This window comes from Cebus imitator, unplaced genomic scaffold (genome assembly GCF_001604975.1).
Source record: "Cebus imitator isolate Cc_AM_T3 unplaced genomic scaffold, Cebus_imitator-1.0 Scaffold334, whole genome shotgun sequence".
Classification (NCBI taxonomy): Eukaryota; Metazoa; Chordata; class Mammalia; order Primates; family Cebidae; genus Cebus; species Cebus imitator.
Window position 1 is genome coordinate 2,287,521 of NW_016107649.1, and position 27,532 is coordinate 2,315,052.

The window sequence follows — 27,532 nt, forward strand, 5'->3', positions numbered from 1 at the left end:
AAAAAAAAAAAAAAAAAAAAAAAGATAACCTAACAGAGCAATTGACTAATCGTAGACATTTAATAAGTATTGGTGGACTCTGTTCACTGCCGAATTTCATATAAAAGCCTACAGAGTCTGATCACCTGAGGAGGTTGAGAAGGAGCAGGGAAGGAGGAATACCTTAGAAGGTGCATCAGGTAGTGAATTTTACAAGGGTGGAAGCATAGAAAGTTGTGGAAAAAGAGAAATGCCAGTGTAATCATAGCAAAAGAGAAGGTTGACAAAATATTTTTATTAGTTATACTTAAAAGAGTATTAGCAGGACAATATTTGTGGATAAGGGGATTCAATCTGTGAACAGTGAAGCAGTTTTTTTTGGTGAGCCTTGTAGTAATCCTGGAGGTGGTACTACTTACTGTACAACCTGTTACTGATAAAATGTCTGTATTTTGCTGCTTTAAAAAATAAGTGGCTATGTTAACAGAGGATGTCTCAGGTGCTGGTAAGTGAATTGCTGTTACTTATATTTTCAAATCTAAAATGAAATTTTGATCCCTTTTGAAGACCTTCTTGACTTTGATATAAAGTGTTTTAGACTTTTTGATATAATCAGGAAGAAGAAAACAAAAATTACCAGTAAGTTTTTCAGGAAGCTGACAAATAAATAAAAATCACTCACATGTTTTTTCTTAGTTTCAGCCTAAATTTCTAGCAATTTTTTTCTCTTCATTTAGAAAAAAGATTTTTGAAAAATTAGTTTGAAAATTTATCTTGTATTTAAAAATGTTTATTTTCATTTTATTTGGAGATTTCCATAGATTAAATGACTAATAATTAGACATTAGATCTTTAAATGTAATTAGAATTTTTTTAAAAGCTACTTGAAAAATTGGCAATATGGAGAATACAAAGATAATCTGATGTATGTATATGGCTACTTTGGAAAGTCTCAGTGATTTAAAAAAATGATCACATTGTTTTTTTAGAAGAATGCTTATTTAATTTTTGACTTGGTATTCCAATTTCCATAAGAAGAAATATTTAGGTAAAGGAAATGAAAATTTGGTGTTATATGATGTTTATTTTAAAAAATCCTTTACTTTATGAAACCTTTAGTTCTTTTGGATAGATCTCAGTGATGTTTTCCAGTATTTATAGAAATGTATTGGTGACTTTAATAGAATGGTTCAGGAGCTAGCTTTGTAATAGTTCATTTAGGGAACATTTTGATATTTGATTTACTTTCATTATTTGGAGACAGATTAAGGGAGAAAATCTTGCAGATACTGGAATATTAAATGGAAGACAAGTTTACTTGCAAATTGGGAATTGTAATGAAAATGGTAGATGTTAATTAGCTTGTCTGTAGTAATCATTTCACTGTCTACACATATATCAAAACATTGTATACCTTAAGTACATGCAATTATTATTTAGAAAAAAGAACAGATATGTTGCTTAAGCAAGAAATAATTCTTCATTGAAAATAAGTAAAAAATAAAAACAAAATGGTTGAAAGAATGCCAAAGCTGTGTATAGTTATTGATGATATAGTAAGTTTTCTGTTACATACTGTTAAAAGCATCAACTATTTAACACAGATATTAAGAGTAATTCGTTCTGTGACTTGAGTTATTTTAGATAATATTATTCTGAATTCCACACAGACTGTATTCACTGAGTTGGAGAAATACTTGATAGAGGTGATAATGGAAAACATATATAACGATTTAGATTTGATAAAGTGTACTCACACAGCAGATGTGTCTTTTTCCAAATGCCCTATAACAGTGTGACATAACACTGTTATTTGTAGGCACATCAAATCTTTTATTTTATTTTAAATCACAGAAATAATACATATTGAAACAAAAGTCAAAGCAGTATAAAAGTATCCATTGTGAAAAGTATCTTTCTTTATAACCCTCCCTCAACTTTCTTCCATATTTAGAAATTTGGTAGATAGCTTTAAAGACTGTTTCCTATTAGAAAAAATCTTCTAAGTGGAATTATTTGTACCAGTTTCCCTCTTTACATACTATTCTTCACACTGTAATTAGAAATTCAAGACATTGTTATATATAAACCATGTTAATGTTTGCCTTACACTTAATCTGGAAAGTTAATTTTTTATTATTCCCCTTTACTAGTTAATACATTTTGTTTAACTATTTCAGATTGGTCACTACTGTAGAAATAATGTAAACTAGGTATGAGGAAAGTTGAGTGCCAGAGCTGGGCTTCTGGGATATCTCCTGCTCTTGTTCCTTGGACCCAGCACGACTTGTCTGCTCTGTCACTGTCATCTGTGGCCTCAAGGAGCATCCTTGAGAGAGAATTTCCCATGTAAGCCTGATGTTTTTTCAGCTAGAAGAAATTGTAAACACATTAGCCCTCATTTTCTTGCATTTTTTGTTCTTAAACCCCTTCATCAAGGGCTAAAGGTGAAAGTGATTTTTTTAGATTAACAAAACTAGTATGAAAAATGTGACCATTATAAAATATTGGGTTATTCTTAGTTCATTTCAATCATTGTGGTATGTCTGAAAGAATGAATAAAGAGAAAAGTTCTTAAGTGTTTTTTTCCACTGTACTTCTCTTGGCTCTCATTTATATTCCTGGCTAGAAAAAAAGGAAAGGAGCAGGATGCCATTGACAGTGAATTTATATAACTCCCCCCACCCCATTTCTACTTTTGCCTTTTCTAAATGCAGGAATAGTAGTTTAAATAGGAAGTTCCTTTGTCCAAAGTGTAGAGAGCAATTGTATAGCAAAAAGCATAGTTGAGAAGTTTAGAAACTTTCAAAGTAGCCCTGCTATATTATATCTTTTATTGTTGTTTTCCTTGCTGATTTTGATCTGTTGAGACATAGACGATATGTGTTGATTTCATATTAAGGACATTTTTTCTTGTTGGTTATTTTACTTTGGACTTAAGGGCTTTAGTGAATATCTAATTTAATTTAATCATAATTAAAAGGAAAATCAAATGACTTGAAGTAGTTTTTCCTGGACATTCCTTATATATTATTACTTACATTCCAAAAAACAAAAATGCTTCAGGAGTATCATAGGCCATTTTGTTAGGCCAAAGTCTAAATCAATCATCTTTCTAGACTATTTTTTAAAATGTAGGCCTGAAATTAACTCAGTCAAAGCTAAAATAGTTGGCAGTATATAACAGATGAATATTCTAAAATAGTTGGCAGTATATAACAGATAAATATATAATCCTTATTTTCCTTTTTCTTTAGTAATAATCACTTTTTCATATTGTCTGATTATGCTTCTGTAAAGTAGGAGATACTAATTTTATATACTCTTGGAAATCCTGAAAGTTAAAAATGATAAAGTATATTTCTTAGATTTTCATTAGCTTAAGCAGAATAATTACTGTGTTTAGGAATTTGGAGATTAAGTAACCTCCCTGTTTCATCTGAGAAATAAAACAGAAGTTCTTGACTTCTCACTTGGTTTTTATTATTCTTTGTGACCTTTGAGTCTATGAAATAAAAGTTAATTGCTTTCTGTTTTCAAATCATGATAATGGGCACAGCTATGATTAGATAGCCAAATTATTATGTGGATATGTCACAACATAAAGAAGTGGTTTGTAAATTTTGTTGATTATCTTTTTAGTTGTTTTGGTTAATGCAGTCAAAATTATGTATCTTTGATTACCTTAATAGATGAAGAGTAGCTATACCTTTTAGCTCCCCCCACCATTTGCATTTGTCTGTTATCCTGTTCATTTACATCCTACTCCTTATCTATGAAGCAAAACCAATCACTATCACGCATTCTTAAGCTATATACAGATTATCTATAGTATATTTTTTCTTGGCAACTTTTGTATTGACATTACCTATTGTGCAGGTGGCTTCCCTCATTTGAAGTATGAGATTCAGAGTTTTTCAGAGTTTGCTTTGACTATACATGATTGCCTTCTAAATAAGTACCTTTTTTACTAGATCTCCTGAAGTCATTTTCCAAGCCAGGAAAGGAAGTGATGTTGGTAGGAAATAAATAACTGCATGTTATTATGTATTTTATTTCCTGGCTCTTTAGGTAAAAGTGAATGAAGGGCAGATGAAGGAATAAACACTGGAAGCCTTACTAACACCTTAGGTACTAGGTAAAATTTCCTATTGAAATTGATAACCAAAGAGTAGTCTGTTAGAGGCATTGTGTGTCCAGAAACTAGGTAAGAGAGTAGGTTGGTGAGTGTAGGTGTGTGTTTCTACTAGTAGGGGATTGTAGCTGGAAAGAGTGCCAAAGAACAAGATGGTGGACCTCACAGCAAATTTTACCTTATTTGTAATTTTGCTTAGAGCCTTGAGATCTAAGCAAAATTGTATTTGTGGTAACATCTTAGTTGGCAGTATGTATTTGGAAGGCTATAAACCTGAGTTTTTTCTATTCATTGGATACTATAAGATTTTTTTGTTGCCTTCCCCCTTTTATTTGTATCTTTTGTCCTCAGAAGTTTTATTATATCTGATATCCTTAGTTATGATTATATCCTAGAGAAAATTGAAGGTTCCTAAAATGGTTCTAGATCTTGAGCAGTGAATTCATACATCATGTTCACGTTTAATTTTTATTAAAGATAACATTAACATCCAAGGTTTTACAGCAAGTGAAAACAATGAAACCAGGATTTGTATACAGTTTGTCTGTCTCCTGAACCTGTCCTCTATCACATGTGGCCAGATTGGAATTACTTTTAAGAGGAACAGGATTTGAATACGAAGTCAAGTGCTTGGTCTCCTGTACTAGAAGCAACAATAGCTGTCAGAAATTTATTTTTTCAGTGTAGGTAGCTTATGAGGCAGACAAGAGAATCCTAAATAAGTAGGTATTCTGGCATATTGCGGTTGTAACTACTAGTCTTTTATGTAGATTTTATATTTTTGTTAGTATGAAAAATACTTAATGCAGTCTGAAAACTGTGAGGTTGATGGGTGTTATTAATAGCAAATCAAAGTACTTTTTCTTAAGTGCATTACCAATAAAAATAGTGAAATAGTTGTGTATCTTTCATGATTTGTACTTAGTAATTTTTCAAAAATCTCTGCCCACTTAACTGTTTTTCCAGAATAAAAGACTTTTTTTTTTTTTCCTCTCCTGATTGAAAAATGATATGTATTGTTCTTTTTTTTAAAAAAGAAACTTTGTTTGAATAGTTACATAAAGAAGTCATATTCATCAGAAATCCTGTATATGGTAGACATAAATGCCTGGAGAAGTCTGTGAAGATGTGCTCCTACACTGATTGAAGAAATATACCTGTTCTTGCGGCTCTTACGCTACCCCCCTTCCCACCTCCCGTGGATCAACTGAAAGTATAGTGTTGAGACAGGTATACAGAGAACTAGGCTGTAAATTTCTTATATCCAAGTGACCAAAATGATTCCATAGGAGCAAAGAGGTGAAGAGTTTGGTGAAAGAAAGGGAAGGGAGAATTATAATGTGGAGAATAGAAAGGAGTGTGAAAACAAAGTATGCTTCTCTTTCAGTCCTTTCCTGAAGGAGGTAATTTTCATATAAAGTAGATCTTATTTCCTGTGGGCACAGTGCACCATAATGAATGAAATAATATGCTACCTTGAAGAGGCTGTCCAGTAGAAGAAAGGGATAGCATCTGATATTTGGTGATTGGGTATGGGACATGGAAGTAACTGAGTTGCCAACTGTGCCAGGAAGCTGCTTGGAGTACGTTGAGTGATAACCTGCAGATTAGTTGTTTGTCCCCAACAGAAAAAGTACTGGATACTGCTTGTGCCAGTGACACCACCCTGGATTTCATTAGGTATTTTTGAAAGTGGCAAGATTTAGTTTTCTACCCAGAGTTACATGGGAGTTCAGAGTCAAGAAAATTGGGTTCACCAGTAAAAATCAAGTCGTCATCTTTACCTACATTTGGTTTTTAGCTTATACTTGTAAATATATGTTTGTGTCATATTGTTGGCTAAGAAGCTTCTGGGTAGCATGTATTTTTAATAAAACGTTTTATATATGTGGTGTTATAAAATTGCTTTGTTTTATTGAATAGTGTGATTCAGAATCATTTGTAATATAAATATATCATTCTTTAATGACTACACAGTATTTTATCATATGCATATCCTATAGTTTATTTAAATAGTTCACAACTAATGGCTATTTGAGCTTCTAATTTACTACTTTTTTTGTGGGATGAGACAGTGTATCGCTCTGTCCTCAAATATCTGAGCAGTTGCCCACATCTTTGACTCTTTCTTCTTAGGTTGTATCTACTGAATTATCTAGATTGTACTTCTTGAATATTTTTAGACTCTTTTTAGCATTTCTCCCCTTTGTCACTATTACAACTTAGGGCACATTCTGCTTTCATCTGGCATATTTACCTCTAGTGCTGTCCGCCTTCCACTTACTCCACTAAGGCAACATCTCATCTTCTATTAGATCCTCACATAAATTCATTTTGTTCAGTGTTGTTTTGTTATAATATTGATTAAAAAAAAAAATTTGTTCCTGGCTGGGGCCACTGTCTGTGGAGTTTGCATATTCTACGGTCTGCATGAGTTTTCTTTGGGTACTCCACTTTCCTCCCACATCCCCAAGATGCAGACTTGAGGTTCATTGGTGTGTCTACATCTTCCCAGTCTGAGTGAGCCTTGCGATGGAATGATGTTCTGTACAGGGATGGTTCCTGCCCGGTACCCTGAACTGCTGGGGATAGGCTCTGAAACCCTGAACTGGAATAGGTGGCTAAATAATTATCTTACTTGTTTTTATTAATTTTGCTAAATGCATCTGTAGCTCACATTTATTTCAGTGTTTATTATTAGAAGTGTTTTCATCTTTATTTATGAGTTTGGTGATGTTTTTGTGACCCAGAGGTATGTTGCACAAATTTAACTCTTTTTTAGGTCGACTAGCTTTATGGTAAAATTGGTTTCCTTGTACATTGTTTCGCTTAAGGTAACAGTTTCCAAGAAAGTATCTAAGACCTTAAGTGGGGACTTGCTGTATTTCAGATTACCTACCCAGACTCAGAGAGCTTAAATCAGCTGTCTGCTCGATTTGCTGTTCCTCGCTTTGCTGTTCCTGAATTTTACCACCCTCATCATCTTTCCTTTCCTTCCATGCTCCAACTAAATTTAGTGTTGTCTTCATTCCTCAGAAGCTCTGTGCTCCCCATTGCTTTCCGGCCTGCTCATACATCATTCTTTCCTGTTAGGACATTTCCTGTTGCCTTCTCTGTACCTTGATTATTCTCATTTTTTTTTTTTTTTTTCTTAGTAAAGATGTCACTTTCTCCAATAAGTCATCCTGATTTGCCTTACCACCTCTGAGTTTATATTGGCTGTACTTCCTGTGTTAGGCATCTGGTGTTTTCTATTTATAGCATTTATCATGAAAAAATTTTAAAAAGACCTTTATTGAAGTATAATTTATGTACAGTAAGTGGCATCCATTTAAAATGTGAAATTCAGTAAGTTTTTAAACAATTGTATACAACCATAAAACCATTGGCACAATGAAGATGCAGAGGCTGTATGTGTTTATCAAGAGCTCTTGTGCCATTTAACTGTTTGTTTCTCTCTGTGATTCTACCCCGAAACCATTGATTTGCTTTCTAATCTATATATTAGTTTGTATTTTCTGAGATTTTTAATGTACCACGTATATTTTGTGTCTGGCTTCTTTCAATTAGAATTAGAAATTCATGGACGTTTTTGTGTCTCTATAACGTCTTCATTTTTAATGCTTAGTATTCCATTGTTTATTCATTTGTTGATGGATGTTTGGATTGTTTTTGATATCATACTAAGATAATCAGTTTTTGGATATTTATTACACTGAATTTTAACTGCCTGATTATGTTAAGTAATCTTTTGTAAAGTGTACAGCACTATAAGAACAAAAGACAGTCTCTCTTGTTAATATTTGTATGCCTAGCTACTACCTAGTACTAGTAGGTGCTCAATAAGTATTTATGAAAATCTAAAGAGAAGAAAGGTGATACTGTTTCAAGTAGCACAAATATAAATTTACTTCAGTGTATATTGAACCAGGAGTTTTATTAAGGAGTAGTATTCATTCAGTGTCTTATTTAGTTTGGTATTTGTGGATATATATTGCTAGAACTGTTTCTCTATTTACAAAGTAATTGCTTTTTTATCTTTTAAACATATAACTGAATGTTATTTTAAAATTTGTGGGTTTTTGCTGGGTAAAACTAGTACCAGCACTCTGGGAGGCTAAGGAGGAAGGATCATTTGAGCCCAGGAGCTAAGACCAGCCTGGGCAACATAGCATGATCCTATCTCTACCCCAAAAATGTGTTTTTTGGTATCATACTAAGATAATCAGCTTTTAAGAGTAAAAAAATTTCTTTAAGAATTCTCATTTTCAATTGCTGTGCCAGAGATTCCCAAACTTTCTTGGTTTACACAACACCGTTATTGTCTCTGTCATTATTACTTGATGCTCCTACACCAAAAGAAAGACCTAAGAGTTGTACTTATTGTTGAATTCAAGAAACTTAATAAGTGTTTATATTTTAACAAGTTAGCCATTTAAAAATAATACACAGAAACTGAAAGAAAAAACACTTTATTTTTAATTACAATTATTACTAATGAAATGTGTACACCTTTTGGGCACTGCACAACTCTCAAATCTTGGAAATGGATAGGTTACCAGTATTCTTTCCTGTTCCACATTGATTTTTTTTTTTAAATATAGTTATTAATAATTACAGTACTTCTGCGTTGTATTAAAAAACTAGTTTATCAGTTCACAAGTATTTGAAGTATGTTTTTTAAAAATCCTTTTCACAAGATACTTTTAAAGCGATCTGCAGTACTTTTACAATCGTCATAATTTATGAGCTTGAGATAGAAGTGTTCTGTTGTAAAAGTTAAAAAATGTATACTTAGTTGATCACCATGGCTTACTCCTGTAATTAATCCTAGTACTTTGGTAGGTGAGGCACGAGGATCGCTTGAGCCCAGGAGGTTGATGCTGTAGCAGGCCGTGATCACATCACTGTACTCCAACCTGAGAGTAACAGAGGAAGACCTTGTCTGGGGGTCTTCCACTTCTGACTTTGAAGGGGGAAATATATATATATAAAACATATATATATTATATATATTACATATAATATATTACATATTTATATATAATAAATATATAAAATACTTGCTATATCAAGTTAAAATTGTTAATTTTAATATGAAATAAGTGAGGTAGGTATCCAGTTTCATTTCCTATTAAATATGGAACGTTAGATTTTCATGCACAATGTATTTTAAGATTCTATCTTTCCTCACTTTTTCTGTTTTAAATTAAGTTTGTCTGTTTATGGATTCCCTGTTTTGTTTCATTTATCTGTATGTCTGTCTTTAATTCCAGTAGCACATTGTCTGATTATATTGTTATGGTTTTTCTTTGTATTTTGGTTAACAAAAAGTCCCTTCTCTTTCTTTTCCTTGAAGTATTTTCACTGTTCTTAGCCTTTTGTTCTGTATAAATTTAGAAACAGGTTATTAAATTGCTGCTCCAAATTTTTTTTATACTTCACTTGCATTGATTTATTACATCAATTTTAAGGGAGAACTGATATCTTTATGATATTGAGTTTTCAGTTACTGAACATGGCATAACTTTGTTTTTGTCTTCTTGTCTTTCAATACAATTTTATACTTTTCCATGATGGTTCACATGTCTTATTTTATAGCCATGACTTAGATCAAGGGCCATCAAACTACCAGCCCACAGGACAGGTCTGAATACCGCCTGTTTTTGTAAGACCCATGAGCTAAGAATGTTATAAATGGTTGGAAAAAATCAAAAGGATAATATATCATGACATATAAAATTATTTTGAATTAAAATTTTAGTGTCTGTAAAGTTTATTGGAACATAGTTATATTCATTTAAATATATGATTGCATTTATAGCACACATAGCAGTGTTGATTGTTGCAACAGAGTGCATGGCCTGCAAATTGTAAAATATTTACAGTCTGACACTTTAAAGAAAGTTTGTCCACTTCTGACTTTGAAGTATTGTTTTTCTTTGTATCTCAGTATCTCAGTGTTTCTTTGTATCTTGGGGTGGGTAATGGGGGTGGAGTTTGAGCCTCTTTTATCTTCTTCTCCAGTTCTGATAAAACTTAACCTCATGAGTCACTGTAACTAAAATGTGTTTTATTCTTCGGATATGTTTGAGCATAGCAAAGGTTGAAAACTATTGATACTATGATTTATATAGTAATCACTGTAGCTATTTTTTGATATTTTACATTTGAGGATTTAGTATAAATAAAATGTAACTTAGCTTGCCTCTTTATTTTCTCTTTTGTAGGAAATTAAGAGAGAGACAGAATTCAAAGATGACAGTTTGCCCATCAGACGGGAAAGGCATGGGAATGTAGCAAGCCTTGTACAACGAATAAGCACTTATGGACTTCCTGCTGGAGGAATTCAGCCACATCCACAAACCAAAAACATTAAGAAGAGTATGTAAATAATTCTGCATAATTACATCAAAATAGAAGGATATTTTATGACTGTTTCTAAATTAAGAAAAATTAGTTTAGTCTTTTGTAACTGACTGCCATAACTTCTTGCAAATTCTCATGTTACTAGTTATTGCCCTGTGTAGTCAATCTTAACTTTTAGTCATATGCAGTCAATAACATAGGGAATACCCAGTATGAGTAGCTGGCTGCCATCCATAGGAATTATAAATTAAAGCATGAGGCTCTGTTTCTTATTTATTTTTCAGACTCTGCTGAATGATTAACCTTAACCTTTTACCTTAACTGTATTCTGCTGATTCTTAGCATAGATAAAATAATTTTAATAGCACTTTTTCTTCAGTTGTTAGACATCTGAACATAAACATTTCCAAGGTAGTTGGCCCTGCAGATTACTTTTTAAGGATTTGATATTGTGTAAATAGGAGAACAATTTGGCAAAGAAGGAGAGCATTACATTTGAAATCAGATATAGGTTTGAGTATGTCTTATGACCTCAGAAAGATCATTTAAACTCTTGAGTTTTATTTTGCTGTTGTTGAGAAAGTGATTAAGAAAAAAAAAAGACAAATAATATTGCTTGCTGTTCTCAAAGAGCTTACATTTTTGGAAAAGAAACTTATTTAAGGCCAGGTGCAGTGGCTCACACCTGTAATCCCAGCACTTTGGGAAGCTGAGGTGGGTGGATCAGGAGTTCGAGACCAGCCTGACCAACAGAAACCCTATCTCTACTAAAAATACAAAATTAGCTGGACGTGGAGGTGCATGCCTGTAATCCCAGCTACTTGGGAGGCTGAGGCAGGATAATCTCTTGAACCTGGGAGGCAGAGGTTGCAGTGAGCTGAGATCATGGCTTTGCACTCCAGCCTGGGCAACAAGAGCAAAACTCCATTTCCAAAAACAAAAGAAACTATTATTTAAAAAGTGTAAAATATTAGACACGTACAAAGAATTACAGTGTTATAGGAACAGATAGCAAATTAACATAGTAAAACCTGAAAATCCTTCAGATATTGTGTGTGTGTGTGTGTATGTGTGTGTTTTTTTTGAGATACATAGGGCCTCACTCTGTTGTCCAGGCTGCAGTGGTGCAGTCGTGGCTCACTGCAGCCTTTACCTCCCAGGCTCAAGCAATCTTCCCACCTCAGCCTACTGAGTAGCTGTGACTACAGGTGCGTGCCACCACACCTGCTAATTTTTGTATTTTTCTTTGTAGAGTTGGGGTTTCGCCATGTTGCCTAAGCTGGTTTTGAATTCCTGGGCTCAAGTGATTTTTCCCTGTTGGCTTCCCAAAGTGCTGGGATTATAGACGTGAGCTACCATGCCAGCCTAGAGATTGAATACTTATTACTATGGTCAGTTTGATTTAACCCATCTATGCTTAGTGTTCCATTATTGGAATGCTAAGAATGTAGGCGTTACTATCCTACTGCTCAAGGTCATTGCCAAGGTGTGACTGCAAAAATTCAAAAAATTGCAACCTCTGGCATAAATGGGTTAATAAATAGTTAATGAATATTTAATCACATTTACTTTAAATTAATGTCTTTGAAATTATGGTCTATAAATCCCTGTAGTACAGAATTTCTACAGTAAAGAAATTTTGTTTACATACATTTCCCAAGTTGTGATTGTAAGGCTATTAATAATTTTTATAGAGCCCCCTTATGTCTCAATCTATTACTTTCATATACTGTTGTCTGTCAAGTTTGGGGAAACCTCTACTTTTGGATTATATCATCCTTTGATTATTTTCATAAAATGAAAACAGGTTGTCATAAAAATGAAATGGATATTATGACACTTAGACCAATTAAAGGGTTCTATTTGTTTTTTGTTTCTCATGGAGATACAATGTCCGAAGAATATTTACATATTACATGTCCTGCTTTCCAGTATTACTGCTTGAAGGTGGAAAGTTTCTGCAGTTGATGATCTTGAATTCTGAAACTGCTTGGAGATTGGGGGACAAATAAGAGTTTTGTGTCACACAGCTGAACCTCTATAAAGAACTTCTGTGCTCAGGGGGAATTTTTCGGCCCATGGGAGTTTTTTTTCCATGACCTCTGTCCATAGTAGAATCCATTTACAACTTTCTTTCACTCTAGGGAACTATAAAGGGGTAAGTTTCTTCTTAAATATAGGCTAGACAAAGAGACTGAAGGTTCTGAATATTTTATCGCTTTATCTTCTAAAAGGAAAGGATATAGTAAATTTACCTTTCATAAGAACACTGGATATAAATTCTTTTTTCTTGCAAGAAGGAAAAATTATTATGCAGTTGGTGCCAGAAAGCTTAGGCTCTTTTTTCCTAAGGATCTTTCATAACTTGTTTTTAAGTACATGTGCTGCAAGGACTAAATTGGTCATTTGGTGTCAGCTAACATTTAAAGCAGGATGCAGGTTGTTTTGGCTTTTCTGTTTTCCTGTCATTTATATATTATTTTATGTTCATTAAACTTGATTTTTTTTTTGTTACTGTGTGGATCATATCTCTAGTTCCCAAAATAGATCAATTATTTAAAAGTGGCTCATTGTATTGTTAAATAGTAGCAGATACAACCAGAACTGTTAATATTAATTAAAAAAACCCAAAACCATTTTATTAAATATAAAGTTGAAGTATAAACACTGCAGTATATATGTTCAGTTTAAATCCCTGTGTGCCAAGACAAAGTGAATCTGTGTATGTGTTGATTTTTGTCTAAGCCACTAAAAAGGAGAGGTTCAGATAACTAGTATGATATTGAGTATCCAAAAACTGGATTGGACTAGAGAGCTATTATTCTCTAGTTTCCAGTACATTGGCTTTTTTAGAGTAGTAGTGAAGCCATCAAAACTTTTGCTATCATCTATTACTAAGCATGGTAGCTCATTTGATAAAACAAGGAATTATTAATATTTTTAGAGCAGATATAGAATAGGGTTTTTCAGGAAAAAGTTGATTACTATAAGTTGCTAAAGTCAGAGAAGATAAATTTACATTTCTCAAAGCAAAAGCAGGTTGCAAGTCACACTGCTTCTGACACCCTTGTAAAATCAGCCACAAAGATAATAATAAAGTATTGTGTTTAGAGAGTAAAGAATTGACATCTTTCAATGTCAGAATATTAACAATGTGGAATATTGATAGAAATTTCATTTTACATTTGGAAGAAATTGATAACAGATGAAACCCCCTGGCACATGTGAGGGAATACATAGTGTTTGTTAACTATATTTTCCTTATTAGTGGAAACCATGCTACTGCAGAAGTGATTTTTCATCTAATTAATTATTTTGAGTGTAAAAAATATATTGAGGTTGATACTGATAGATCACTAGTGTTTATACTGCAAGGGATGATGTTGGACATGAAAAATTAGTAGAAAGAATGCCAGCCTACACATTACTTCACTCCCATACAATATTTGGATTGAAAATAATAAATTTTCTTATTTTGAGTCAATGCTGAAGAAAATAACAACATCCTGAATACTATCAAATTATGTCCACTGACTGTGCATCTTTGCAGCACACCTTTTCAAAAAATGAGCATGGTTCGTAGTAGCTCTTTGACATTGAACTATTCTGACTGATAAGGGGAAAAAGACTCACTCAAATAACTAGATCATCTCGGGTTAGAACACTCTACCCTTTTCAACTGGGTAGGGTGTTCTAACTTTCTATTTTAGTTGAAAAATTTTATAATATCTAGAAAAGTTGAAGGAATAATTGTGCAGTGAACTTGGTATACCCTTCACCTACATATGCTTGTTAACATTTGTCACATTGACTTTATCTTTATATACATATACTTTTTAAATGGAATCAATTGAAGGTATGCTACAGAGATCACATTATCTTTTTCTTCATGATAATGAAGATTTTCTAAAATTTGAGTGCCTTAAGTAGAACATCTTAGCAAAGTAGGTAGTGTCTTGAACAGCTTTACCCTTTCATTTGATGGTCTAAGCACTATGATATTTTTATTGCTGAGGATAAGATTTTTTTTTTTTTTTTCCCCCTCCTTTTGGATACGGGGTCTCACTCTTTCATCCAGGCTTGAGTGCATTGGTAAAATCTCAGCTCACTGCAACCTCAGCCTCCCTAGTAGCTTGGATTACAGGCACACGCCACCACGCCTGGCTTATTTTCTCTATTTTTAGTAAAGATGGGGTTTCACCATGTTGGCCAGGCTGGTCTTAAACTCCTGGCCTCAAGTGGTCCACCTGCTTCAGCCTCCCAAAATGCTGGGATTATAGGCCCAAGCCACTGCTTTGGGCAAGAAAATTTTTTATGAAGATTCAGCTGTATGAATGGCTGATTCATGAATTCATGTAATGAATATTTTATTACATGAAAATGATGTATTCATTTATCATTCGTGTAAGATTCATGGCTGACTCACTGTGTTTCTTAACATTTGATTATTTGCTTATTGAAGAATGACATTGATTTATATTTATTTATTTATTTTTTTGAGATGGAGTTTTGCTCTTGTTGCCCAGGCTAGAGTACGATGGCACGATCTTGGCTCACTGCAACCTCCATCTCCTGGGTTCAAGTGATTGTCATGTCTCAGCCTCCCAAGTAGCTGAGATTACAGGCATGTGCCTCCACGCCTGGCTAATTTTGTGTTTTTAGTAGAGATGGGGTTTCACTATGTTGGTCAGGGTGTTCTCAAACTCCTGACCTCAGGTGATCCACCTGCCTTGGCTTCCAAAGTACTGGGATTACAGGTGTAAGCCACCATGCCTGGTGGAGAAATTTATTTTAAAAATTGGCGAGTTAAAAAAATTTTAATGCTTTAATAAAACATGAAGATATTTTTCCCTGAGCCAACTGGAAGCAAACACTGGATCAGAGATCCTTTTGCTGCTATTTCTGAAGTTTTAGCATTCAGCCGCCCACTTCTTATTGGGGTATGCTCTTATTTTAGCATTTGATGGAAACATTAAAAACAATAATCTTCAATGAGAAATGGCTTCATAATTTAGGAGCTTTGTTTGATCTGAATATTTATATCTATTTTTCAGACATGAAATACATAACTATTCTTGTTTATTCACATTTAGAAATTAAGGATTTTCTGTTTTATCAGAAAAAGGACAAGGACAGTAATCTTACTGAGTCTGAAATTTGACTTACTGAGTCACACAATTTGGTTTTGTTTTTAAAAAATACTAAACAGGCAAAGTTTTCTGAAATTTTTGAACCCTTGTGTGCTAAATGCATTTATGTCTGTGGATAGTATGATCATGAGAAAAAGTAATAGTCTAGGCAATTAAATCTGCCACATAAAGCTAGGTATGAAGGATGATTCAGAATTCACAGTCTATTGGGGTGAACATCAAGTTACTATAAAATAGAGATGATAGTCATAGTTTTCTCATAGGATATAAGAGGCATTAACATATTAAGTAATTATAAGTACTTTTTAAATGTTTACAGTTATTCTGGTATTTTATGCTAGGCATGTGCAGTGATAATTTAGATGAAAACGTAATTCTGTACAGGGTTGTCAAGCAAAGTGTACTGAAGCTCTTCTTTAGGTAGGACGTACAAGNTTTTTTTTTTAAATATAGTTATTAATAATTACAGTACTTCTGCGTTGTATTAAAAAACTAGTTTATCAGTTCACAAGTATTTGAAGTATGTTTTTTAAAAATCCTTTTCACAAGATACTTTTAAAGCGATCTGCAGTACTTTTACAATCGTCATAATTTATGAGCTTGAGATAGAAGTGTTCTGTTGTAAAAGTTAAAAAATGTATACTTAGTTGATCACCATGGCTTACTCCTGTAATTAATCCTAGTACTTTGGTAGGTGAGGCACGAGGATCGCTTGAGCCCAGGAGGTTGATGCTGTAGCAGGCCGTGATCACATCACTGTACTCCAACCTGAGAGTAACAGAGGAAGACCTTGTCTGGGGGTCTTCCACTTCTGACTTTGAAGGGGGAAATATATATATATAAAACATATATATATTATATATATTACATATAATATATTACATATTTATATATAATAAATATATAAAATACTTGCTATATCAAGTTAAAATTGTTAATTTTAATATGAAATAAGTGAGGTAGGTATCCAGTTTCATTTCCTATTAAATATGGAACGTTAGATTTTCATGCACAATGTATTTTAAGATTCTATCTTTCCTCACTTTTTCTGTTTTAAATTAAGTTTGTCTGTTTATGGATTCCCTGTTTTGTTTCATTTATCTGTATGTCTGTCTTTAATTCCAGTAGCACATTGTCTGATTATATTGTTATGGTTTTTCTTTGTATTTTGGTTAACAAAAAGTCCCTTCTCTTTCTTTTCCTTGAAGTATTTTCACTGTTCTTAGCCTTTTGTTCTGTATAAATTTAGAAACAGGTTATTAAATTGCTGCTCCAAATTTTTTTTATACTTCACTTGCATTGATTTATTACATCAATTTTAAGGGAGAACTGATATCTTTATGATATTGAGTTTTCAGTTACTGAACATGGCATAACTTTGTTTTTGTCTTCTTGTCTTTCAATACAATTTTATACTTTTCCATGATGGTTCACATGTCTTATTTTATAGCCATGACTTAGATCAAGGGCCATCAAACTACCAGCCCACAGGACAGGTCTGAATACCGCCTGTTTTTGTAAGACCCATGAGCTAAGAATGTTATAAATGGTTGGAAAAAATCAAAAGGATAATATATCATGACATATAAAATTATTTTGAATTAAAATTTTAGTGTCTGTAAAGTTTATTGGAACATAGTTATATTCATTTAAATATATGATTGCATTTATAGCACACATAGCAGTGTTGATTGTTGCAACAGAGTGCATGGCCTGCAAATTGTAAAATATTTACAGTCTGACACTTTAAAGAAAGTTTGTCCACTTCTGACTTTGAAGTATTGTTTTTCTTTGTATCTCAGTATCTCAGTGTTTCTTTGTATCTTGGGGTGGGTAATGGGGGTGGAGTTTGAGCCTCTTTTATCTTCTTCTCCAGTTCTGATAAAACTTAACCTCATGAGTCACTGTAACTAAAATGTGTTTTATTCTTCGGATATGTTTGAGCATAGCAAAGGTTGAAAACTATTGATACTATGATTTATATAGTAATCACTGTAGCTATTTTTTGATATTTTACATTTGAGGATTTAGTATAAATAAAATGTAACTTAGCTTGCCTCTTTATTTTCTCTTTTGTAGGAAATTAAGAGAGAGACAGAATTCAAAGATGACAGTTTGCCCATCAGACGGGAAAGGCATGGGAATGTAGCAAGCCTTGTACAACGAATAAGCACTTATGGACTTCCTGCTGGAGGAATTCAGCCACATCCACAAACCAAAAACATTAAGAAGAGTATGTAAATAATTCTGCATAATTACATCAAAATAGAAGGATATTTTATGACTGTTTCTAAATTAAGAAAAATTAGTTTAGTCTTTTGTAACTGACTGCCATAACTTCTTGCAAATTCTCATGTTACTAGTTATTGCCCTGTGTAGTCAATCTTAACTTTTAGTCATATGCAGTCAATAACATAGGGAATACCCAGTATGAGTAGCTGGCTGCCATCCATAGGAATTATAAATTAAAGCATGAGGCTCTGTTTCTTATTTATTTTTCAGACTCTGCTGAATGATTAACCTTAACCTTTTACCTTAACTGTATTCTGCTGATTCTTAGCATAGATAAAATAATTTTAATAGCACTTTTTCTTCAGTTGTTAGACATCTGAACATAAACATTTCCAAGGTAGTTGGCCCTGCAGATTACTTTTTAAGGATTTGATATTGTGTAAATAGGAGAACAATTTGGCAAAGAAGGAGAGCATTACATTTGAAATCAGATATAGGTTTGAGTATGTCTTATGACCTCAGAAAGATCATTTAAACTCTTGAGTTTTATTTTGCTGTTGTTGAGAAAGTGATTAAGAAAAAAAAAAGACAAATAATATTGCTTGCTGTTCTCAAAGAGCTTACATTTTTGGAAAAGAAACTTATTTAAGGCCAGGTGCAGTGGCTCACACCTGTAATCCCAGCACTTTGGGAAGCTGAGGTGGGTGGATCAGGAGTTCGAGACCAGCCTGACCAACAGAAACCCTATCTCTACTAAAAATACAAAATTAGCTGGACGTGGAGGTGCATGCCTGTAATCCCAGCTACTTGGGAGGCTGAGGCAGGATAATCTCTTGAACCTGGGAGGCAGAGGTTGCAGTGAGCTGAGATCATGGCTTTGCACTCCAGCCTGGGCAACAAGAGCAAAACTCCATTTCCAAAAACAAAAGAAACTATTATTTAAAAAGTGTAAAATATTAGACACGTACAAAGAATTACAGTGTTATAGGAACAGATAGCAAATTAACATAGTAAAACCTGAAAATCCTTCAGATATTGTGTGTGTGTGTGTGTATGTGTGTGTTTTTTTTGAGATACATAGGGCCTCACTCTGTTGTCCAGGCTGCAGTGGTGCAGTCGTGGCTCACTGCAGCCTTTACCTCCCAGGCTCAAGCAATCTTCCCACCTCAGCCTACTGAGTAGCTGTGACTACAGGTGCGTGCCACCACACCTGCTAATTTTTGTATTTTTCTTTGTAGAGTTGGGGTTTCGCCATGTTGCCTAAGCTGGTTTTGAATTCCTGGGCTCAAGTGATTTTTCCCTGTTGGCTTCCCAAAGTGCTGGGATTATAGACGTGAGCTACCATGCCAGCCTAGAGATTGAATACTTATTACTATGGTCAGTTTGATTTAACCCATCTATGCTTAGTGTTCCATTATTGGAATGCTAAGAATGTAGGCGTTACTATCCTACTGCTCAAGGTCATTGCCAAGGTGTGACTGCAAAAATTCAAAAAATTGCAACCTCTGGCATAAATGGGTTAATAAATAGTTAATGAATATTTAATCACATTTACTTTAAATTAATGTCTTTGAAATTATGGTCTATAAATCCCTGTAGTACAGAATTTCTACAGTAAAGAAATTTTGTTTACATACATTTCCCAAGTTGTGATTGTAAGGCTATTAATAATTTTTATAGAGCCCCCTTATGTCTCAATCTATTACTTTCATATACTGTTGTCTGTCAAGTTTGGGGAAACCTCTACTTTTGGATTATATCATCCTTTGATTATTTTCATAAAATGAAAACAGGTTGTCATAAAAATGAAATGGATATTATGACACTTAGACCAATTAAAGGGTTCTATTTGTTTTTTGTTTCTCATGGAGATACAATGTCCGAAGAATATTTACATATTACATGTCCTGCTTTCCAGTATTACTGCTTGAAGGTGGAAAGTTTCTGCAGTTGATGATCTTGAATTCTGAAACTGCTTGGAGATTGGGGGACAAATAAGAGTTTTGTGTCACACAGCTGAACCTCTATAAAGAACTTCTGTGCTCAGGGGGAATTTTTCGGCCCATGGGAGTTTTTTTTCCATGACCTCTGTCCATAGTAGAATCCATTTACAACTTTCTTTCACTCTAGGGAACTATAAAGGGGTAAGTTTCTTCTTAAATATAGGCTAGACAAAGAGACTGAAGGTTCTGAATATTTTATCGCTTTATCTTCTAAAAGGAAAGGATATAGTAAATTTACCTTTCATAAGAACACTGGATATAAATTCTTTTTTCTTGCAAGAAGGAAAAATTATTATGCAGTTGGTGCCAGAAAGCTTAGGCTCTTTTTTCCTAAGGATCTTTCATAACTTGTTTTTAAGTACATGTGCTGCAAGGACTAAATTGGTCATTTGGTGTCAGCTAACATTTAAAGCAGGATGCAGGTTGTTTTGGCTTTTCTGTTTTCCTGTCATTTATATATTATTTTATGTTCATTAAACTTGATTTTTTTTTTGTTACTGTGTGGATCATATCTCTAGTTCCCAAAATAGATCAATTATTTAAAAGTGGCTCATTGTATTGTTAAATAGTAGCAGATACAACCAGAACTGTTAATATTAATTAAAAAAACCCAAAACCATTTTATTAAATATAAAGTTGAAGTATAAACACTGCAGTATATATGTTCAGTTTAAATCCCTGTGTGCCAAGACAAAGTGAATCTGTGTATGTGTTGATTTTTGTCTAAGCCACTAAAAAGGAGAGGTTCAGATAACTAGTATGATATTGAGTATCCAAAAACTGGATTGGACTAGAGAGCTATTATTCTCTAGTTTCCAGTACATTGGCTTTTTTAGAGTAGTAGTGAAGCCATCAAAACTTTTGCTATCATCTATTACTAAGCATGGTAGCTCATTTGATAAAACAAGGAATTATTAATATTTTTAGAGCAGATATAGAATAGGGTTTTTCAGGAAAAAGTTGATTACTATAAGTTGCTAAAGTCAGAGAAGATAAATTTACATTTCTCAAAGCAAAAGCAGGTTGCAAGTCACACTGCTTCTGACACCCTTGTAAAATCAGCCACAAAGATAATAATAAAGTATTGTGTTTAGAGAGTAAAGAATTGACATCTTTCAATGTCAGAATATTAACAATGTGGAATATTGATAGAAATTTCATTTTACATTTGGAAGAAATTGATAACAGATGAAACCCCCTGGCACATGTGAGGGAATACATAGTGTTTGTTAACTATATTTTCCTTATTAGTGGAAACCATGCTACTGCAGAAGTGATTTTTCATCTAATTAATTATTTTGAGTGTAAAAAATATATTGAGGTTGATACTGATAGATCACTAGTGTTTATACTGCAAGGGATGATGTTGGACATGAAAAATTAGTAGAAAGAATGCCAGCCTACACATTACTTCACTCCCATACAATATTTGGATTGAAAATAATAAATTTTCTTATTTTGAGTCAATGCTGAAGAAAATAACAACATCCTGAATACTATCAAATTATGTCCACTGACTGTGCATCTTTGCAGCACACCTTTTCAAAAAATGAGCATGGTTCGTAGTAGCTCTTTGACATTGAACTATTCTGACTGATAAGGGGAAAAAGACTCACTCAAATAACTAGATCATCTCGGGTTAGAACACTCTACCCTTTTCAACTGGGTAGGGTGTTCTAACTTTCTATTTTAGTTGAAAAATTTTATAATATCTAGAAAAGTTGAAGGAATAATTGTGCAGTGAACTTGGTATACCCTTCACCTACATATGCTTGTTAACATTTGTCACATTGACTTTATCTTTATATACATATACTTTTTAAATGGAATCAATTGAAGGTATGCTACAGAGATCACATTATCTTTTTCTTCATGATAATGAAGATTTTCTAAAATTTGAGTGCCTTAAGTAGAACATCTTAGCAAAGTAGGTAGTGTCTTGAACAGCTTTACCCTTTCATTTGATGGTCTAAGCACTATGATATTTTTATTGCTGAGGATAAGATTTTTTTTTTTTTTTTCCCCCTCCTTTTGGATACGGGGTCTCACTCTTTCATCCAGGCTTGAGTGCATTGGTAAAATCTCAGCTCACTGCAACCTCAGCCTCCCTAGTAGCTTGGATTACAGGCACACGCCACCACGCCTGGCTTATTTTCTCTATTTTTAGTAAAGATGGGGTTTCACCATGTTGGCCAGGCTGGTCTTAAACTCCTGGCCTCAAGTGGTCCACCTGCTTCAGCCTCCCAAAATGCTGGGATTATAGGCCCAAGCCACTGCTTTGGGCAAGAAAATTTTTTATGAAGATTCAGCTGTATGAATGGCTGATTCATGAATTCATGTAATGAATATTTTATTACATGAAAATGATGTATTCATTTATCATTCGTGTAAGATTCATGGCTGACTCACTGTGTTTCTTAACATTTGATTATTTGCTTATTGAAGAATGACATTGATTTATATTTATTTATTTATTTTTTTGAGATGGAGTTTTGCTCTTGTTGCCCAGGCTAGAGTACGATGGCACGATCTTGGCTCACTGCAACCTCCATCTCCTGGGTTCAAGTGATTGTCATGTCTCAGCCTCCCAAGTAGCTGAGATTACAGGCATGTGCCTCCACGCCTGGCTAATTTTGTGTTTTTAGTAGAGATGGGGTTTCACTATGTTGGTCAGGGTGTTCTCAAACTCCTGACCTCAGGTGATCCACCTGCCTTGGCTTCCAAAGTACTGGGATTACAGGTGTAAGCCACCATGCCTGGTGGAGAAATTTATTTTAAAAATTGGCGAGTTAAAAAAATTTTAATGCTTTAATAAAACATGAAGATATTTTTCCCTGAGCCAACTGGAAGCAAACACTGGATCAGAGATCCTTTTGCTGCTATTTCTGAAGTTTTAGCATTCAGCCGCCCACTTCTTATTGGGGTATGCTCTTATTTTAGCATTTGATGGAAACATTAAAAACAATAATCTTCAATGAGAAATGGCTTCATAATTTAGGAGCTTTGTTTGATCTGAATATTTATATCTATTTTTCAGACATGAAATACATAACTATTCTTGTTTATTCACATTTAGAAATTAAGGATTTTCTGTTTTATCAGAAAAAGGACAAGGACAGTAATCTTACTGAGTCTGAAATTTGACTTACTGAGTCACACAATTTGGTTTTGTTTTTAAAAAATACTAAACAGGCAAAGTTTTCTGAAATTTTTGAACCCTTGTGTGCTAAATGCATTTATGTCTGTGGATAGTATGATCATGAGAAAAAGTAATAGTCTAGGCAATTAAATCTGCCACATAAAGCTAGGTATGAAGGATGATTCAGAATTCACAGTCTATTGGGGTGAACATCAAGTTACTATAAAATAGAGATGATAGTCATAGTTTTCTCATAGGATATAAGAGGCATTAACATATTAAGTAATTATAAGTACTTTTTAAATGTTTACAGTTATTCTGGTATTGTATGAGAGGCATGTGCAGTGATAATTTAGATGAAAACGTAATTCTGTACAGGGTTGTCAAGCAAAGTGTACTGAAGCTCTTCTTTAGGTAGGACGTACAAGCACATGGAGAAGGAAGAAATGCAGCTTCTGGTAGACCCACAGAAATAAACAAGTATATGGTGTTTTAGGGGTATAAAAATCTAGTGTGACTAGATTATATGAGCTATGTCAAAGCACTAAGTAATCTGTAAAGGAGGCAGCATGCTATCGTGGAAAGATAAAAAGCTTAGAAGTGGGCATAATATTCCAGAAGTGGATATAATTTTAGCTCACTTTAGCTATGTGGTCTTTGATGGATTATTTAACTTCTTATTTTCTTTTCTCTTATTGGTAAATGAGATAGTGAGTATTAATGCTTTGTTGTGTGAGAGATGTGAAGAATTTAGAATAGTGCTGGTACATGAAAGAAATGCAGTATGTCCTTGCCTTTGCTGTACCTCCTTTATTCTCTTCTTTGTTAGTAGCTTTACTTATGTAATGATTTTTAAAAGACAGTTTTTTTTTACAATTAATTTTTTTATAGATTGAGAAGTATTAAAAGTTACTTATGATACAAAAATACTAATAGATGGGTGTGGTGACTCACACCTGTAGTCCTGGCCCTTTGGGAGGCTGAGGTGGATGGATCACTTGAGCTCAGGAGTTCAGGACCAACCTGGGCAACATGGCAAACCCCATCTCTACAAAAAAATACAAAAACTTTTTTGTATTTTTTTGTAGCCCAGCATGGTGGCAAGTGCCTGTGGTCCCAGCTACTTGAGAGGCCGAGGTGGGAGGATCAAGTGAGCCTGGAAGGCAGAGATTGCAGTGAGCAGAGGTCATACTACTGCACTGCAGCCTGGGTGACAGAGTGAGGCCCTGTTTCAAAAAAAGAAAAAAGAAATACTAGTTACTGTTTATTTTTTTTTTAATTGGACTTAATTTCATGTATCCTTTTATTGACACTTCTGTTATTCTTTTTACTTTTGTGCTTAGCATGGGTTCTGATACATTGTAGAAATTAACATTTGTTGACCTTGTGCAGCTCGAAATGTGAAAAATCTCAAGATCCTACCTTAATTGTGCTGGCAGCTAAATTAATGGGTGGATTCAGTATAAGCAGTCACCTCAATTTATGAGCGAACCCTATTTAAATATGAAATAATGTGTAATTATCTTTTTTTTTTTTAAATAAATGACTCATAAGTTATGGGAATAATAGCTATTTAGACATCTTTATCCAATGTGACTCTTTGCTTTGATTAAATGAAACTTTTTTTTTTTTTGGCAAATGATTCTATTAATACAAACTACTTGGGAAAAATTATGCTTAGTGTGAGAGGACAAAATAAAGCTCCTGGCTAAAATATAACTAGGCTGCTCAAACTTCATTCATTTACCTGGGTGGGGGCTAATGTGTAGTCCAGTTCACCTCAAGTTCAATTTTAAGAGATACTAAAATTCATAAAAAAGAAACCACATTTTTAAAAAGGTCTGAATTTATCTGAAAGATAGAAAGGATTTTCTTCTTGTAAGAGCACCTGGAGCAAAATAGATGCTTCATTTCAATAATATGGATCTTTGCCTCTTGTCTATGAAGTGCTAACCACAAATAATACATTAATGAATATATTTTCTCAAGGTCAGTGGAACAACTTGCAAAGGTATTTAGGGACTCTGTATTTTATGAGTTAAGAAGTTTTCCTGTAGCATGCATAAAACTATTCTTTAAAAATTTACTTTGAGATCTGGTGAAAGGTGAAATGTGAAAAATTTTACTGTAAACTCTACGTTACTTAAAAAATTATGGTCATTGTTTATTTTCTTTGGTTTCTTTTATTATGAAAACTACAGTAAAAGGTAGAAATCGATTACTTTAGAAGGGAGAAAAAAACACAGATGTAACTTTCTTATTTGGAGACTCAGTTCTTTTGTCTACTTCATGGTTATGTCTGTTTTTTACCTCTCTATGCTATCGTTTGCATATAATGTACTTCTTTTGTTGTTTTGGGGGTACATTTAGATTACCTTTTGTCTTGATAATCTCGTAGATCCACAGAATGTCAGAGCTGAAGTAACTGTAGTGGTTTTCTAGTTCCACATTGTAATTTTATGGCCCAAGAAATTGATTCCTAGAAACTTTCAGTGAAATAACTAGATAATGACAACTCTACCAGAGCATAAGTCTTCTGACTTTCAGTACAGCTGATACTTCTATCATAGCATGGCATCTTTCTTTACAAAGACTTTATTTGGAGATTAGAATTTCATGCAGTGAAATTCTGCCTGTCTAGATTACTTCTTAGGATTTTCTTTTGTTCTCCTCTTTCCTTAGAATCCTTGTATCACCAAATCCTACTTTGTTAGTAAAACTGTTTTCCTTGCTCTAGAATATCTGCCACATCTGTTCCACCTTCTTGTATCTTATCGATATTTCATCGTATAATTCTGTTATTTCTTCTTTGAAGCCTTCTATATCTGTTCTAGTTCAAACCTGTCCTTTCTAATTTTTGAAATATTTGTAGTTTGTATTAACTATTTTACTCTTTCATTATGTATTCAATTTTTATCACTAATTTTTTTTACTGTGCATGTTTTCTTCTTGCTCTGTTCTTTAAATGTGCATTTAAAGTATTAAGAAAAATCTTGTTAGGATTGTTGGTGACAGGCTGTTGATGGAATATTGAGATGTCAACAGGCTCTTGTTGACATTGATACCATATACCTAGACCTAGATATTTGTTTATTAATTCATTTAAAAATATTTAGCAGATACTGCTGTGGTTTGAATTGTGGTTCTCTACAAAATTCATGTTGAAATTTCATTTCCATTGTGGTGATATTAATAGGTGGGGTCTTTTTGAGAAATGATGAAGTCATGAGGGCTATGCTTTGTGAATGAATTAGTGCCTTATAAAAGAGGAGCAGGGAACTAGCTTAGGCCCTTTTTTGCCCTTCTGCCATGTGTTGACACAGCAAGACATAAAATCTTCTGGCACTTTGATCTTGGATTTCTCAGAGTCCAGAAAAGTAAGAAGTGAATTTGTACTATCTTTATTACCTAGTCTCAAGTATTTTGTTATAGCAGCACACACAGACCATATCACATACCTAGAATAAGCCAGGTACTATGCTTGGTGCTGGGTAGGTTGCCGAAGACAATAGTGGCTAAGGACAGGGTGCTAGAGTAGCACAAAGGAAGAACATTTAATTTAGAAAGCTATTTGGAAGTGTCTTCTAAGCCAAGAAGTGAAGATGAGTTGGAGGTGGGCTTCATGGATGAAGATAAAGTTCCTTGACAAAAGAAACAATACATTTAAATGTGAGAAGGAATAGGGTATGCCATTTTCAAGGAATTAAAGATCAAGGTGACTGAATTATTGGGTACAAGACTGAGAATCACCTAGGGATCTTTTTAAAGTACAGACTCTGATTCAAAATTCAGTCTGCTAGGGCTACCATAACAAAATGCCACAGACTTAGTAGCTTAAACAACAGATTTGTCTTCTTACAGTTTCGGAGGATTAGAAGCCCCAAGATCAAGGGTTGGTTTCTGGTGACACCTCTTTTCTGGCTTTTAGAGGACCACTGTCTCCTTGTTTTCTCACTGGGTCTTTTGTTTATATTGGGGAGGGCAATGTTGGGCTGATGTCTCTTCCTCTTTTGTAAGGATGCTAGTCCTATCTGATTAGGGTCTTAACCTTAGGACCTCATTTAACCCTATTTATCACCCCACAAAGGCCTTATTGCCAAACACATTGGGTGTTAGGGTTTCAATATATGAATTTTGAGGGAACTTTTTATTCAGTTCCTAACAAGTAGATGTGGAGTATAGCCTGAGATAGCACATATCTCACAAGCTCCCAAGTTGTACTGTTGGTGCTGGTCTAAGAAACACGCTTTGACTACCAAGAAGTATATCTGGTCATCTACCCATAGCTGCTTAATGATTCACTTTTAAAGGTGGGAGTGAGTCTGAGTTCTCAGTTCTTTGAGCTTGAAAAAGGTTGAGAACACAAGTCTGAATGGTTATAAATGATCATTTCTGAATAATTGAAGTTTGTTTGAAAAGTTAAAGTAAAATTAGCTTCACATAAGTGAATTTGATTTTTAGCTGTCTGAAAATAGTTATTAAAGAAGATAAAATACATTGGAGATTTGTACATTTTGCTGCTTCT

The 27,532-nt window shown here is 33.8% G+C and overlaps 1 protein-coding gene across 1 annotated transcript in view; it reads left to right on the forward strand.

The window, feature by feature from the left end:
• LOC108286993 (CD2 associated protein) overlaps positions 1-27,532 on the forward strand; it is a 149,978-nt gene that overhangs the window by 35,287 nt on the left and 87,159 nt on the right. Inside the window, exon 3 of the mRNA XM_017505165.2 lies at positions 10,345-10,498. Coding sequence (XP_017360654.1) covers positions 10,345-10,498 — 154 coding nt within the window. The remainder of the gene's footprint in view (positions 1-10,344; positions 10,499-27,532) is intronic.